A 15710-nucleotide genomic window follows, 5' to 3' on the forward strand; every position below is an offset into this window, starting at 1 on the left:
ATTGTAAACCTGGGACTAAGTTGCTGTCTGGAAAACTGAAACTAATTGCTTTCTTGGTCATTTTTCTTAGTGTTTGCCAAAAGGAGTGCTGAGCACTTCCTAGAACCTCAAGTGAAAATGTCTTTAGGAATGCAGCTGAACCATTTTTGTTTACTGTGTTGGGTAAACAACAGCACTTGCATGCTAAGGGCAGTGCTTTGATTATGAAGACAATTAAATACCTCACCACCTTCCTGCTCCTAAAGTACTGATACCATCCTTTGGCTTTGTAGCTTTGGTTTTTATAGGATCTTTTATTTACTGAAGTGATTCATGTTACTCAAGATACTGAAAGGTTTCTTATATACATTAGGGCATCAGGCCCTTCTGACTATACCAGTCTGAGATGGCTGCAGGTTCCTGTGAGGATGGAGCAGGGCAGGAAGGGGAAATGAACAACTTCAATGACATAAGTCGGGCATATGAAGGACTTCAGGGGGGAAAGCATGAGGTGCAGCTGTGTACTTCAGTTACAAAAGATGCTGATGTCAAGCCAGGGTTCTGAAACAGCTTGAGTATGGCAATGTCAGCTGCAAAGTCAGATGGAAGCAAGCAGGCAGATGGCAGCGGTTATTCTTAGATCTTGTCTCAAGATGGTGCTCCAGTGTGCTGCAAGAGGACAAGTAGGGATAGAAACTCTGTAAGAAGTGGGAAAGCTGATGAAAAGCTGGAAACCATCTCAGGGATTTCTGAGATACTGATTGATGATAAAACTACATTTATTTTGTACCCTCAATACAATGTTTTCCTTTTGTAAAATGGTAGTTCCACCTTTCTTTTCTTCACAAAACCAAAAAGAAGCTCTCAGAGAGGCTTCACTCTTAGGATGGGCATAGATGGCACTTGGCATCATGTGGCAGCTGCAGTGCAAGGAAATAATGCTGATTACTGAGATTCTGGATCATGGTGACTTGGTTGTACCTGTCTTGTTTTCTGTTAAAGGACAAAGGCAGCCTTGTGATATCTGATTTGCCCTTTACTTGTGGATGTAAATCTAGCAGGCACTTAAAACAGCTACCAATCCACTTGTCCTTTGTTTTGACCTGCTGCACAGAAGAGAGAGCTTTTGCTTCATATCTCATGATAATGCATGGAAATTTAATAGTCAAAAATATGCATTGATTCTGTGGCAGATCAAGCCAGTATTAAAATTTTTACCTATTCCATTACCAGGAGCAAAACCAAGTGAAAGAATAAAATGTCCTAATAATTAAACCATCCTGAATTTGCTCAGAGAGTTTAAGGTCAAACTCTGTTAATTAATTGGTTCCAAACTGAAGAAGTAAGAAGTATATTAGTCTGGAAATAAGGAGCCTGTGCCTACAGCTTTTTGTTCTTTCTATTGGGAACCAGCTTCTATTGAAACCAGCTTAAATTGGCAAAGTCAAATGGTGTAAGGACAGAGCTTAATGTCTTCCAATTGTACAGCCAAGTAAGGAGGGAGATGAAGCTTTTCAGGAAATTAAATGTCCCCTTCAGTTCACACCCATTCCTAACACAATATAGTTGCTGAAGAGATGCATGATCTCTCTTGGTTTATTCACTCAGGGCCAGAATTAATTTTTTATTGTACTTATGTGATTTGATGCAAGGTGAAAGTTTGCTGATGTTGGGGAAAAGGATGATTAGCTTCTAATAGCCTGTAATAGGGAGAGGATTATGAGAACATGCCCTTCCTACACGCTGCAGTTTGTCTTCCTATTGCACTGGAAGTTGTAAGTATCTGGACAAACAGGGAGCCCTGTCAGCACACTTAAAGCGCCCCGAAGGAAGCTCTGAGGGCATGGCCACAAGACTGGAAAGGGTTCATTTCTCTTCCTCAGAGTTTCATGGTGTCCTGGATCCAGTCAAGGTAACGAATCACATTTGTGTAAACGCCAGGCACGTCCTTGCGGCCACAGCCTATTCCCCAGCTGATGATTCCGATCAGGTACATCCGATCCTCCTGCAGACACACCAGGGGCCCTCCAGAGTCGCCCTACACAGAAGCAGCAGGTTAGTAACGATCTCCCTGTTTATTTTTGCATTGCTTTTCCCACCCCCACGGCCTTTAGGGGTGCACTGGTGTCTACAGAAACAGCCCGTGTAGCATGCTCACAGATCAAGAGCTCTTAGTTGTCACGGACAGGTTTTATGAAAAATCCTTTTGCTGGGATCTTTTCTCCTGAGAAGCTGAAAAGCTTCAGAGGAAAAGAAAAACAATGGTTATCTGCTGCTGTGGAAAGCAACAGGTGCATCTGGGATTGGTCTCATGTGGTTGTTTCTAATTCATGGCCAATCACAGTCCGACTGTCTCGGACTCTCTGCTCAGTCACAAGATTTTATTATCATTCCATTCCTTTCTATTCCTTTCATGATGAAATCTTTTCTTCTATTCTTTGAATATAGTTTTAGTATATCATTTTCTTTTAATATAATATAGATCATAAAATAATAAAACAGCCTTCTGAGACATGGGGAAAAGGATGATTAGCTCCTAATAACCTGTAATAGGGAGAGGATTATGAGAACATGCCCTTCCTACACACTGCAGTTTGTCTTCCTATTGCACTGGAAGTTGTAAGTATCTGGACAAACAGGGAGCCCTGTCAGCACACTTAAATCTTCTCATCTCTTCCCTCGTCCTGGGACCACCTCAAAGACCACCACACTTAGTAACAGTACTTTGACCTAAGTCACTTTTGTGTTCCAGACTCCCCTCAATGCTCCCCTTATGGGCAGAGACACAGAAAAATGTGACACTAAAGTGTCTAACTTTGTACGGAGCTCATTTATGAAATGCAGATAAAATACTGAAAAGAAAAAAGAGAGGAAGGCCCTTATTGAAGCTATAGAGATCAAAGAGGTTTTATAGTGCTATGTGTAACAGTGAAGCAAAGTTACTAAATAGCTGTTTAACCAGAAAGGATGTGGATTGAATGCACACCTTCCTTTTTCCTCATGTTGTTGCTCTCTACCATCTTCCAGCCTTTATTTTCTCTACTTTCCAGAGAGGGGCACCCCCTTCCTTCTACAGAACCTCCTGCTGAGTGCTTTGTATGCTCACATAACAGAAAATACTAGGAAATGCTGGGGTGGGTTTTCCTGTTCGGTTTTGTGGTATTTCCTGTATTTGGGATTTTCAAAAGTCTGTGTTGCTCTGGTTTGATTGCTTAAGTGTTCCCTGCCTTCCCCTCCATGAGATGAAGAGAAATGAGAGAGGAGCCACCAGTTCTGTTCATCAGAAGCCTACTAGAACTGCCATGTAGGCAAATGCACCAACTTCTTTAAACTGTTTTCTGAAGCTTTTTGTTCAGTTAGCTCAAAGTACAGAGAAAAGAAAAGAGAAAAAGAACAGAGTTGGGTTTTACCTTGCAGGCATCATCAAGGTGCCTTGTGTCTCCTGCACATAACATGTTCTCTGTAACTGTCCTGTTGTCCAGGTACTGTGCTGTGCACCGACTGGCTGGGAACAATCTGACATGGCCTTCCTTCAGCTGCTCTGAGTAGAATGGAGAAACTGCAAGAAAAATGACAAAATAAATATGTATCTATGTCTGTGCATGTGCATATAGATGTTTTTTGAAAGTTGCAATTCCGTTTCCATAGTTTAGGGGAGGGTGAACAGAAGAAGCTCTGTGGCTAAACCAAAATTTCCTTGCGAAAGGGTCCTTTTAATCTTGGGTGTTGCACTTTGATAATCAGAACAGCTTAAATCTAGCTGAGAAACAATACTGTTTCTTCAGCAAGCTAGAGAGGTTTCTGCAGGCTCCAAATTCAAGACTGCCAGATTTCTTGGGTGGATAAATCATCTTGGCATAGTTACATCAATCAGAGTGAAGTCATGGGAAATGTCTATGAAAATACCTTAACTGTATGAAATAGATCCTAACTTTTTAACATTAGATTTGCACTAACAAAAGGTAAATGCTTTGTCATACATAATACTGAGTAACTGGTACAGTCATGTTGGAATGGAAGAGATTTGGGTGGTCAGTTTTGATATTGGATTTATTCTCCTGCATAGCTACAATTGCACAAAACTGAAAGTTGGCAGGATTGTTGTTATTCAGTAAAGTTTTGAATTACAGCTGCAGCATCTTTTCCCTCTCAGCATTTTTTCTGTACTCCCTGTAAGAAATGCTGAGGACAAGCTTTAAAAGCACTTTAAAAATACTTTATGCCCCACTTCATGATCCATCTATGTCTTTAGGTCTGTTCCAAAACCCCTGTGGATCCAAACTGTGATTAGGTCTTGTATGATAAATGCTTCACAATTTTTGTCTTACTAAGTTTACAAGTTAGAGAACTTAAAGAAGATGGAAAAGGAAGAAAGTGAAGTAAGAGCTGGGGTTTTTTTTGTTTGCTTTAAATACAGGTCTGCCTGTGTATACCTTCAGACAGCTTTTATTTCTGTTTGTTACAGCTCACTTTAAAAACAATTTAATCAGCCTTTTAATGTATATGTGGGATTGTTATTTTTTTGCTAATCTCTGCATAGCCAATGTCTCTTTGAATAAGGCATCAATCTGCAACTGCATGGTAGATCAAGGCTTGACAGAAATGGATTTCTGTCCAAATTACAGTATCTGAATGTACTGAGTACAGCAGATGTGGCAGCCCTGATTGTGAATCTTATGTCTCTCCTACCTTATTCATTGTGGCTTTTTTTTTTTTTTTTAGTTTTGTACTGTGGAGAGCATCAAGGAAGACTCCACAACTGACAGAACTGAGATGAATAACTTACAGCAAAACTTGATTTTGAGTAACTCCTACACACATTTTGTAGTGCTCATATCAGCCAATATGTTACATTACACATTCAGTGGTGCTAAAGGCTTCAATTCTTTGAGGGCAGAGGACTGACTGAAGCTCTGGACATGTCCACTTGTATCTTCTACTTACATTCATCACTTTTGCCATAGCCAGAGATCTCACATTCAGTCCAGTCAGGCAGCTGCAGCTCAGGGGTGGGGAGGCAGGCAGTGCGGACAGTGCCCGTCTCCACTGCGCAATCTTCTGCATCTGAGCTCAACTGCAACAGAGCTGAGCAAGGAAAAAACATCCCGGCTTCATTAGTCACAAACTCGAGCCAACCACCACCTTCCAGTCACAAAGCCAGAGAAGTTCTTACCAATATCATTGTTGAAATTTTCTGAGTCAAATCTCTGATGCACAATGTAGTTCTTCACCTCAAACTTCTGTTCACTTTCCTCAGGAGTTGCTCGGGAAGTCCTACCCAGCACAATCTTCAGCTGATTTGTACTAAAACTGAAGCAAAGAGAGTCTCTATTCCTGTGTTTACTAGAGTGGACCCTTCCCTTGAAGATGTGCTATTGGAAAGTCTGGTTTTTTTTTTTTTTCTTTTAATTTTCTTAAAATTTATTTTTATTTTAGCTCTATTACTACTTTGTTACCCAGGCAGTTTGACTTCAAAGTGACCTATTTACCTTCATTTTTGTTCTCTGTGCTTACAGTCCCTTGCTGTTCTCAAGTTTCAGATGGTTCTGCATTGTGTATTGACAACTTTGTTCTCAAGGTATCTGGTACTCTCCTGTGCTACCTTAATGCCATCCTGCTAGTTTGCCCAATTAAATGCCTCTCTGTCATGCTCAGCACAATTAACTATAATCTTTAGTGCAGACTTACTGGGATAAAGAGGGTTTTTCCCAAGTCTTATACCCTTCCAGTAAAGCTATACTGGATGCTTCTATTTTCCAGACTGTTTTCCCCCCCATAGTACTGAACCCTCAACTTACCCTTCCTCAAAACAGTGAGCAGCAGACAAAACCCAGCAGGAGCTGATCAGAATTCCTCCACAGAGGAAGTGCTCTCCAGGCACTCGCTGGTACTTCACAAAGATGGCAGCTTGCCACGGGTGTGCCGCAATGTCCGTGCTGGAGCCACCTTTAATCCTGAACTGCCGCGCTCTGCGCTGCCGTAAGCCACAGGTGGCTGTGGATGACAAACCCAAAATTAAGATTTTTTTGTTCAGGCACCCTTGCTTTGAGTTAGGGTTAAGATCCTCCTAGTCACCAGTTCATGTTGAGGCAGCCTGCCATGAACTATTTAGTATTTGAGTCATGCCTGTTTCCTAGGAAACTTGTATTCTGATTTGAAAAATACAGTAAGGAAACCCTGCCTTTCCTGTTCTCCATTTCTGCAATCTTCCCTTCTGGCAGACCAAAAGGCACTTGTGTGAGAGTGGCGCCACAGAATCTTTCTGCTCCAAAAAGCTTTTCTTGTTTGTTTGTTTAACTCCAGCTCTTTTTTCACTGGAAGATGCTGGACTGTAACACAGCTTTTTTTTTTTTTCTCTAGATCTTATTTTAACACAGATGACATGCAGGACAGTAATGCTTCAAAGAAAGAGAAGAATGAGGAGTGCTGGTATCCTTACAGCAATTAGGCACATTGCAGTACTCCCAGGTGAGCTGATTTCCTTTCAGGACATGGCACCAGGGCTTGCTGTCATTGTCAGGATTTCTGCAGCAGAGGAGAGGGAAGAGCTGTTTTTATTATCAGATCTGCAGAGAGTTTGCAGAGACCTAAAGGTGTCAGACCCAAGTGTATTCTTTTTGATTTTTCTAGAGATACAGAGGGCCCTAAGGACACATTAAATTTGCACTTGCAGAGTCTGATCTTAAAGAAGCATAAATAGGTCAGGTGGAATAAAATTCCTATTGGGAGTGAGTTTCATTGTCACCACTAATGTACTTTGTGTGCTTTACTAATCCATGTAAAAGACTAGAGCCTTGCCTTAAGAGTACTGCAAGGCAGTTTGGTGGTTTTGGTTTTTTTTTAAATTCTATAACCAACTACATACCTGCAGAAATTGTGACTGCCAAGGCCCAGCTGGTAAGCATCTCTTCTCCAAGCAGTGTATACCTTGTTGATGAGGATTAGAGAATTCCACTTCAAACAGGCAGCTCCAGAGCTGGTAACACTGTGGCTGCCACGGTAATCTGTGCCTCTTCCAGAGCTGCACTTGGTGTTCCTAACTTCAATAAGAAAGCTGCACATTACCAGATTGATGTGAACCTGTCAGTTGTTCCTAGGTGTGATTTCTATCAAAGTATTTATATATTACCTCTATGTGTCTCATCATCTCAGTGTTATAAATACTAAAAGCCTAAATGCAATATAACATGAGAGTCTCAACTTTTTAGGCTACAGAAATAGCCCAAGTTCACAGAGAGCCCTTGATATATGCAGTGAATAATGGAAATTGCAAAGCCCATTCCCTGTCCATGTACCTTTTGAACAGGAGGGCACACTGCAGTGTTCCCAGGTGTACCTTCCCCCTTTGTAGATGTAGCACCAAGGTCTGGAATCCTCATCTGGGTTTCTGAAAGAGTCCCAATATTATGCATCATTATAAAGCTATTGCCATAGTGTCATGTAGTCCAGCTACTTTGCTAACTCAGTCCTGCTCTGCAGTGAAGATGTGGACTGAACCATCAGAAGTTGCTACATTTCCTATTTGAATTATAAAACTGTGGAGTACATTGAGGTGAAGCTGAGATGGCAAACAGCAGGAGTGGGCAGCATGTTTGTGCAGCTTGGGTCATGTACAGGAAACTCTAGGTTTTTACAGTTTTGACCAGGATTTGAAGCAGTAAGAAACTGAATTACAAATGGAGTTTAGGGAGGGCTGGGAAGGTACAAGAGGAAGACTGTGGGGTTAGAGACACTTGCATTTTGTAGTCTGCCATAAACATCCAGTCTAGGAAGATCTGAAGTTCAGATATGTCTACAGATGTTGCAATTCCTGCTCAAGGGCTGCACAGAGTGTGCCCTGCTTGGAATCTGGCTACAGCAATCAGCCTTTCTTTTGCTCCAGGCTCTTTGAATGGGCTGCTCCCTGTGGCTCTGACCTTCCATCAGTCCCTCACCTGCAGTAGTTGTGATTGCCCAATCCCAGCTCAGCAGCATCCTCCCTTTGGCCACTGTACATCCAGTTCACCAAGCCATCACTATTCCAATTTAAGCATTCAGCTCCACTCTCTGTCGTGCTCCAGGTACCCCTGTATGTTACTCCAGTGTCTTTGTAACATTTAACTTCAGTATCTGAACAAAAGGGGAACAAAAATGTAAGGACAGCATCCAAATTCTTTCCCAGACAGCTTCCCTAGTCTCTGTTAGGTTTAAACTTGGCTCTCAGACATCTTGTCTAGTAAGTCAGTGAAAATTCTCTGTCAGGCAGATTGTGAGTGGACATGAAGGTCTTCAGTTGCAAAATTCACAGTTTTATTAAGAGACACCTAAAACAACTCAGGTGTCCTTCAAAGTTCTTGTAGTAATAGCTTCAGAATAAAAAAAGACAACTTATTAGAGAGCCTAGCCTGCAGCAGGAGCTTCTGGTACCTCATCCTTGTGCACTGCATAGCTAACATCACTAGCATTGCTCACAGCAGCTGGTGTGGTACACTCACCTATTTCACACTGCTTCCCTGAGAAACCTTGGTGGCACTGGCAGATGAAGAGCTGTGGGGAATAATATGCCTGTGAACATTGGCCCCCATTGTAGCATTTATTTCTAGTGCAGACTGTGGAATAAGCAAAAGCCAGGAAATACTGTTAGATTTCACAGAAGCAAGAAACTGGCAATGTATACACACCTTTCATTTTCCTGTCAGTCTCCTTTAGCCTGTTCTGTTTTGCCCTACCCACCTGTTATTGCCATGTTCTTACAGCCTTTTTATGCAGTGCTTCCATTCTTTCTTTGTTTTTCTTTTCATTCCTATCCTCTTCTGTACCCAGACAAATTTTCTGTGCAGTAGCTGTGGCCCTGACTGTTCTTCTTTAGGATGATTAGATGGACAATCTCTCAGCATCTCCTTTTTCTTTGTCATACATACCTCTGACAGGCACGGTGTGGCACCGGCTCCGGCCACTGTCACACCTACAGTATTCTATTCTGCTCCCTGAACGCCTCAGCCAGGTCCCCCTGTGTTGGTAAATTGCTGCAGATGAATTATCTGTGCAAATGGCTGTAATCAGAGAAAGGAAACCTTCTTTTAGAGATGCAGGGAAAAGACCTGGCTGAGCAAAAGGACTCTGTCACAGACATCTTTCATGAAAAATCCTTTCTTAGGATTTTTCCTTGTGAGAAGCTGCAGTTTCAGCAACCAGAAGTAACCAATGGTTATCTGCTGCTGTGGAATGCAACAGGTAGACCCATGATTGGTCTCCTGTGGGTGTTTGGATTTCCTGAGCACTCATGGCAGAGCTGGCTCTTGCTCTGTCTGAGACACAGATCTTTGTTATTCATTCTTGTCTATTCTTAGCTTAGCTAGCTTCTGAAGAAACCTTTTCCTTTCTATTGCTTTTTAGTATAGTCTTAATGTAACATATATCATAAAATAATAAATCAAGCCTTCTGATCATGGAGTCAACCTTCTTGTCTCTTCTTCATCCTGAAAACCCCTGTGACCACGGTCACAGGACTCCCTTCTGTTTCCAGGAGAAAAGTAGGAGAAAGATGGGAGCATCTGTCTAATGGGTTGCCCTTTTTCCTTCTCAGACCACAGCTGTCCCATCTCTCTCTCTGCTGTGCTGCCAGATGTCCTATTTCACTATTGGCTGGCCTCTTTTTATTTCAGGAAAAGCAGAGGGAAGGGAAAACTTTGTTGTGGATGGTATTAATGGTCTGGTATTTTGCTTTTTGACTCTCTCATCCACATAACCATGACAAAAAGCTTTCAGGCTCTGTTTCTTCAACATCATTTGCTTTCCCCTCCCATGTTCATACTGCTCCAGCTAAGATGGTTTTAGTCAGCCTGGCTTACCTCTAGATCTGGCCCCTCGTTTGAAACGCATGAGTAAGCCCTGCAAGCAGAGAAGTGAATTCTGTCAGTGACTGCTCTCTGCAAGATATGAGAGAACAAGGACCTTCAAAGAGTCAGGCCTTTTCTTGAGGGAGTCAGGGGAGCTCTGAGGAACTGCCTGCCCTCTTCTCAGACAGTCCACTGAAAAGTGCCTCTGGTACCTCAGGATGGCTTCCTAAGAATTGTTAATTGTTTAGTTGTCACCGATTACCAGGTGATTGCTTGTCCCTCAAATGTAACATTTATTCCTCTGGTTTCTGGTGAGCTAAGCAGACTCTCCTGCCTGATGCAGGCAGCTGGAGTCAATGCTAAGGAAGTGCTGCTGGAAATACAGCAAGATGGCAAGAGAATGATTTGATGCATTGGCCTCTTACCTGGCACTGGGCAGTCATGATTGCTCCCACCAGCAGAAGGAGACATGGGAGTTTGCCTTCCATTCTGAGTGTTTTCCACATCAGTTCCAAATTTCAAATTATCTGTAGAGACAAAAAATAAGATGTTGAACAAAGGAGTTTTACAGTGTGTGTTTTCTCTCTTCCTTTTACAATATAATACCCACTCTACAAACCAAGAGCTGGGGGTGTGATAGAGTAGCAGGCACAAGATCCAGGCAAGCAGCTACACTTTAATTTCCAGTCTCTAGGATTGCTCTGTAGCTCCAAATATTTGAAATAATATTCCAGCACCGTTGCCCACACTATCACCTTTTTATCATCCATGTTATATGCAGAAAGCTAACCCAATTATCTGAGAAAATTACTGCTTCCAGAAATCATGAGCTCAGACTGTTTATATAAAGGCAGAGAAGGCAGCTGGATAACAGCTGGTGAAACTGAAGTATGATAGATGAGTCATGAATTGGGATTCAAGGCTAATATGGAGAAAGACTCTGTGGTTTTTTAGTAGTTTTGTTGTTGGGGTTTTTTTTTTGTTGTTTGTCTGTTTTAAAATTTGTTCAAAGCAAAAGGCACAAACAGTCCAGTTTCTGAAGCAGAACCAGGAGTACAACAGGATGTGATTTCTCATCATCAGGCTGCAAAAAGAAGGGACTTAAGTTGCAAGTCAGACTGAAAAGATTCACAAGAACATCTTCTGAGAACCCTAATTACTCCATACTTTATCTTTGGGTCACATCTTGATGATAAAATCCTTTTAATTTGGAGCATCTCAGCGATTTGTATTGGTCCATAGATTTCACAGTACACTTTTTATATACTTTCAAGCTATTTTTCACCTCTTAGGAAACATTTTGCTTTGTACAGCAAGCCTTTTTAAAAGTGCTACAAGTGATTTTCAATGAATTGATGTTCAACATTAATTTCAATTGAATCTGAACTAAATCAGCAGCATTCCCAAAGCCAAAGTGCATGATCTGAACTGCTCCAGTCCCTTGCTTTCTGCCCTAACTCTGCATAGTGTCCTCACTCCTCACTCATTATTACAGCTCCCCAGGCTTGTGCTCTGCATCCCACAGCAATGGTTTAACTTGCTGATTGTTGGTATCACAGGTGATCTTTTGTTGTTACCTGTGGAGAACAGGTCTGAAGTTCTTACAACTGTAAGAAACAAGGTTCTGGTAGCTAAGATGCATTCAAGGAAAGCTTTGTTCAGTGAAACTACTCAGATCACAGTTGCTGCATTGTTAGAATTCCTGCCTGTTGAGACCTTATTTCAGAGGTGCCTGCTAGGATGCCCCAAAAACAAGGCAACGCCACATTTTTTATATTTTGTTTTTTTGGGGTTTTTTGTTTCTTTTGGTTGTTTTTTTTTTTTTGGTGGGAGTTCAGCTGGCCTAACTGATATCTTGGAAGAAGTCCCAGCTACCTGAAACCAGCAGGAAACTGCAGATCATTTTCAGGGGGAAGCAAGAAACATCTTTTAAACTTCAAAATGTCCTTTTTATGTCCTTCTTTGGCTGGAAGACTGACATGAGGAGTCTCTATTTAAAAAGAACCTGCATGCCTTAATCAAGTTCATCTCATATATTCATCTGTACAAGCAGGTTCTAGCTGTACACAGCAAGTGTTTATACTGCAAAATGCTGTAGGCAGTCTCTAGAACAGGCTTCTGTTTTTGGGGGGAAAGAGCTAAAAATCCAAAAGAAAACAAAAGTAAGATGCTGTAGTCTTTGAAGACATTGGAGGAAATGAATATTTTAAAGTCTTTGTTTCTGGAATCATTCTCAGTATTTCCTGTGGTTTTGGCCACATTTAAGGAGAAGATGACCCCCCCTCCTCCTCCTCTGTGTCCCTCCATTATCATGCTTTGGAACCTGGGGTGAGAGGCTTAGTCTCATCTCCTCCTGAGAAGATCAGATAAATTCTCCTTCTGCAGCTAGTTCTCTGTGCCTCCTTACCTTAGCATCAAGTTATTTGTCCAGAACTCTAAAGTTCTTCTGCCAATGCCCTTTGTGCAGGAGACTCCTCCTTGCTGAACTGGTCAGAGCCTGAGGCTGCCAGCCCTTTCCCTGGAATGCTTCAGCTTTCTTGAAACAACTGAAAGTCAGCAGCTTTATCTACACTATGAATCTCTTCAAAAGCAGGAAGGCAAGAGCTCAGTTAGTTAACCATCATGGTGCTTCACTTATTAATTTGGGATTTATTAAATATTAATATTTAATAGTATTTCATGACAATGCCATTGATGTGGAAAACAGGAATCGCCCTTTTTGAAACAGGTGCAGAGTAGTGCCTACCTTTTTTTATTTTTTGCTTTTTCTCTTCTGTTTCCTCTTGATTTTCTTTCCAGACCAGTCTTGCTCTGTGTTTTCCCGTGTCTCTGCTCTGATTTCTCTGTGCTGCTCGCAGCGCCACTGGAGGGGGTGGAGCTGGGCCATGGGCGTGCTGAACGCATCCCACCCCTTCCCGAGCATCCCGGGCACGGTCCGGCCAGGGGGATGGACCAGGCAGGGGGATGGTCCAGGCAGGGGGATGGTCCGGGCAGGGGGATGGTCCAGGCAGGGGGATGGATGGTCCGGGCAGGGGGATGGATGGTCCGGGCAGGGGGATGGATGGTCCGGGCAGGGGGATGGATGGTCCGGGCAGGGGGATGGATGGTCCAGGCAGGGGGATGGATGGTCCAGGGGGATGGATGGTCCAGGGGGATGGATGGTCCAGGGCAGGGGGATGGATGGTCCAGGGCAGGGGATGGATGGTCCAGGGGGATGGATGGTCCAGGGCAGGGGGATGGATGGTCTGGCCAAGGGGATGGACGGTCCAGGCAGGGGGATGGATGGTCCAGGGCAGGGGGGATGGATGGTCCAGGCAGGGGGATGGATGGTCCAGGGCAGGGGGATGGATGGTCTGGCCAAGGGGATGGATGGTCCAGGGGGATGGATGGTGGGATGGATGGTCCAGGGGGATGGATGGTCCAGGCAGGGGGATGGATGGTCCAGGGCAGAGGGATGGTCCAGCCAGGGGGATGGATGGTCCAGGGCAGGGGGATGGATGGTCCAGGGGGATGGATGGTCTGGCCAAGGGGATGGACGGTCCAGGCAGGGGGATGGATGGTCCAGGGGGATGGATGGTCCAGGCAGGGGGATGGATGGTCCAGGGCAGGGGGATGGATGGTCCAGGGGGATGGATGGTCCGGCCAGGGGGATGGATGGTCCAGGGGGATGGATGGTCCAGGGGGATGGATGGTCCGGGCAGGGGGATGGATGGTCCAGGGGGATGGATGGTCCAGGGGGATGGATGGTCCAGGCAGGGGGATGGATGGTCCAGGGGGATGGATGGTCCAGGCAGGGGGATGGATGGTTCAGGGGGATGGATGGTCCAGGCAGGGGGATGGATGGTTCAGGGGGATGGATGGTCCAGGGGGATGGATGGTCCAGGGCAGGGGGATGGATGGTCCAGGCAGGGGGATGGATGGTCCAGGGGGATGGATGGTCCAGGCAGGGGGATGGATGGTCCAGGGCAGGGGAAGGATGGTTCAGGGGGATGGATGGTCCCAGGGCAAGGGGATGGATGGTCCAGGGCAGGCGTCCGGACTGTCGGGGAGGGAGCCCGTGTGGGAGGGATGGGAGGAAATCTGCTCGCTGCCATGCTGCTGGATTTCACATTTGGCTTCTTTTGTTCTTTCTCTTTTCCAGTCAGAGAGCAGATTCAGGTTTCAAAACAATTTTTTTCCCCCATTGAACACCTTATTGTTCAATGTGATGAACTGTCCTGTCCCATGACACTTCTAGGAGTGTGAGTGAAAGCACAGCTGTATTATTTCTAATATAACTAGAAGTCTGCAGTATGTAGACTTAATCCTAATAATTTCACACAGAAGTGTGCTGTATTCCTAATTAAGATGTTTGGCAGAGAGGCCCTGACCAGCTTGTGGAGCAAAGCATGCCCTGAACAGAGTCATGGGAGAAGAAACAGTCACGGGAGCTTTCAAGTTAAATGAGCAAAACTTCTTGGAACTTTAGATACAAATAAGGAACAGCATGTTCAGGGCCAGAGTTAAATGTTCACTGATATTACTCATCCTAGAAAATGAAGATTTATTCATCAGAATGTGGTCACGAGGTATTCAGTTATCAAAGTGTGGCAGGCAAATGTGATTTAGATTTTTTCAGTTTTAGAGCTGATCTTAGGGCACTGTTATGAAAACAGCCAGTGCTGCAATTGTTGCAGTGATCAATGTGTCCTACCTGCTTGGAACTCAGGATGTGACACACTTGCAATCAAGCTCCTGACAGAATTCAGTGTAAGACATAAGAACCAGTGTGTGAGGGACTTCCATTTTCAGAAGCAGCTGCGTGGAGCCCTCATTTGGAAAGCACAGCACTGGATATTTTGCATAATGGTAAAGAGAAATGCTGGCTACTCTGTGTGTTTATCTCCTCTCTGCATGGAGATCTATGTCAAGACTATAAATTTTATTTCTCCAAGAGTCACAGTGCTGGTGATAACATTACTGCCATAAATCTGATTTAAGTGTAGCTGCATTTGACTGTTTCTGGACTTCCAGTTGTTGAGGTGGAACACTGCTGAGCGAGCAGGGGCTAATTTATTTTATTTTTAAAGATAATAGCCATTTGACTTCTAGATTAAAGATGCTAACAAACTGATGGCCATGGGGGAAGCTTGCAGAAATTATTTCCTTTTCACAGCTTAAGGACCACTATAATTGTCTACAGAGTGTGGTGCCATTTGTAGGGCTTAACATATTTTAGGAAAGTGTCTGCTCTCTCAAGCACCATCTACTGGCTTTTCTCTAAGTTGATCCTCGGGATAATTTCAGCCGGACTGTTTAATGGCAGGGATGAGGTGTGACACCGTGACATCCCACGGCAGGTCCGTGTCACCCTCTGTGCCCGGTGGCTTTGGCAGGTCCAGCGCAGGCGATGGGAGTTGCGGCAGATCTTGGAACGCGCTTTCCACCCCCGTACTCTTGTGTGTCTTTGCAGCGGCATTAAAGCACCTCACGCCAGCCAGCCCAGGAGGAAGAAGTATCCAAACCCGATGGAATGCCCAGAGTAGCGCTTTTGCTCGGGCGGTGCGCTGGGAAAACCAAACGCTGCGTTCCGGATTGGCAAATTTTAGAGATGCTGCGGGAAGAAGACACCAACACTGCGATTTTACTTACACAGCCCACGAGCTGTCCTGTCCTCTCATCCCGAGCCCCTGGCTCCAGGCGGTACCGCGGCGATCGGGGCGGCGATCGCGGTTCCACCGGGGCGGCCCCGCGCGTCCCCTTCGAGGGCGGCGATCGCGATCCACCCGGGGCGGCCCCGAGTGCCGGCGTCCCCTTCGAGGGCGGCGATCGCGATTCACCCGGGGCGGCCCCGAGTGCCGGCGTCCCCTTTGAGGGCGGCGATCGGGGCGGCCCCGGGCGGGCCGAGCGCCGGCCCCGCGCGTCCCCTTTGAG

General features: G+C 44.6%; 1 protein-coding gene across 4 annotated transcripts; it reads right to left on the reverse strand.

Moving 5' to 3' along the window:
* Positions 1 to 740: 740 nt before the first annotated feature.
* PLAT (plasminogen activator, tissue type) lies at positions 741 to 15656 on the reverse strand. 4 transcript variants are annotated; one of them, XM_054517509.1, is made up of 15 exons: positions 12544 to 12783; positions 12205 to 12378; positions 10223 to 10324; positions 9810 to 9849; positions 8880 to 9011; positions 8454 to 8567; positions 7914 to 8088; positions 7275 to 7366; positions 6845 to 7019; positions 6419 to 6504; positions 5778 to 5973; positions 5153 to 5289; positions 4924 to 5064; positions 3390 to 3538; positions 741 to 2017 (listed from the first exon to the last, which is right to left on the reverse strand). In XM_054517509.1, exons 3-15 carry the CDS (start codon positions 10301 to 10303, stop codon positions 1859 to 1861), a joined length of 1677 nt encoding a protein of 558 aa, XP_054373484.1. In that variant the 5' UTR covers positions 10304 to 10324; positions 12205 to 12378; positions 12544 to 12783; the 3' UTR covers positions 741 to 1858. The 4 variants fall into 4 exon arrangements, with proteins under 4 accessions (XP_054373484.1, XP_036252517.1, XP_036252520.1 ...); XM_036396624.2 differs by lacking the exons at positions 12205 to 12378; positions 12544 to 12783 and adding an exon at positions 15429 to 15656; XM_036396627.2 differs by lacking the exon at positions 12205 to 12378.
* Between the last annotated feature and the right edge of the window lie 54 nt (positions 15657 to 15710).

This window comes from Molothrus ater, chromosome 28 (genome assembly GCF_012460135.2).
Source record: "Molothrus ater isolate BHLD 08-10-18 breed brown headed cowbird chromosome 28, BPBGC_Mater_1.1, whole genome shotgun sequence".
Lineage (NCBI taxonomy): Eukaryota > Metazoa > Chordata > Aves > Passeriformes > Icteridae > Molothrus > Molothrus ater.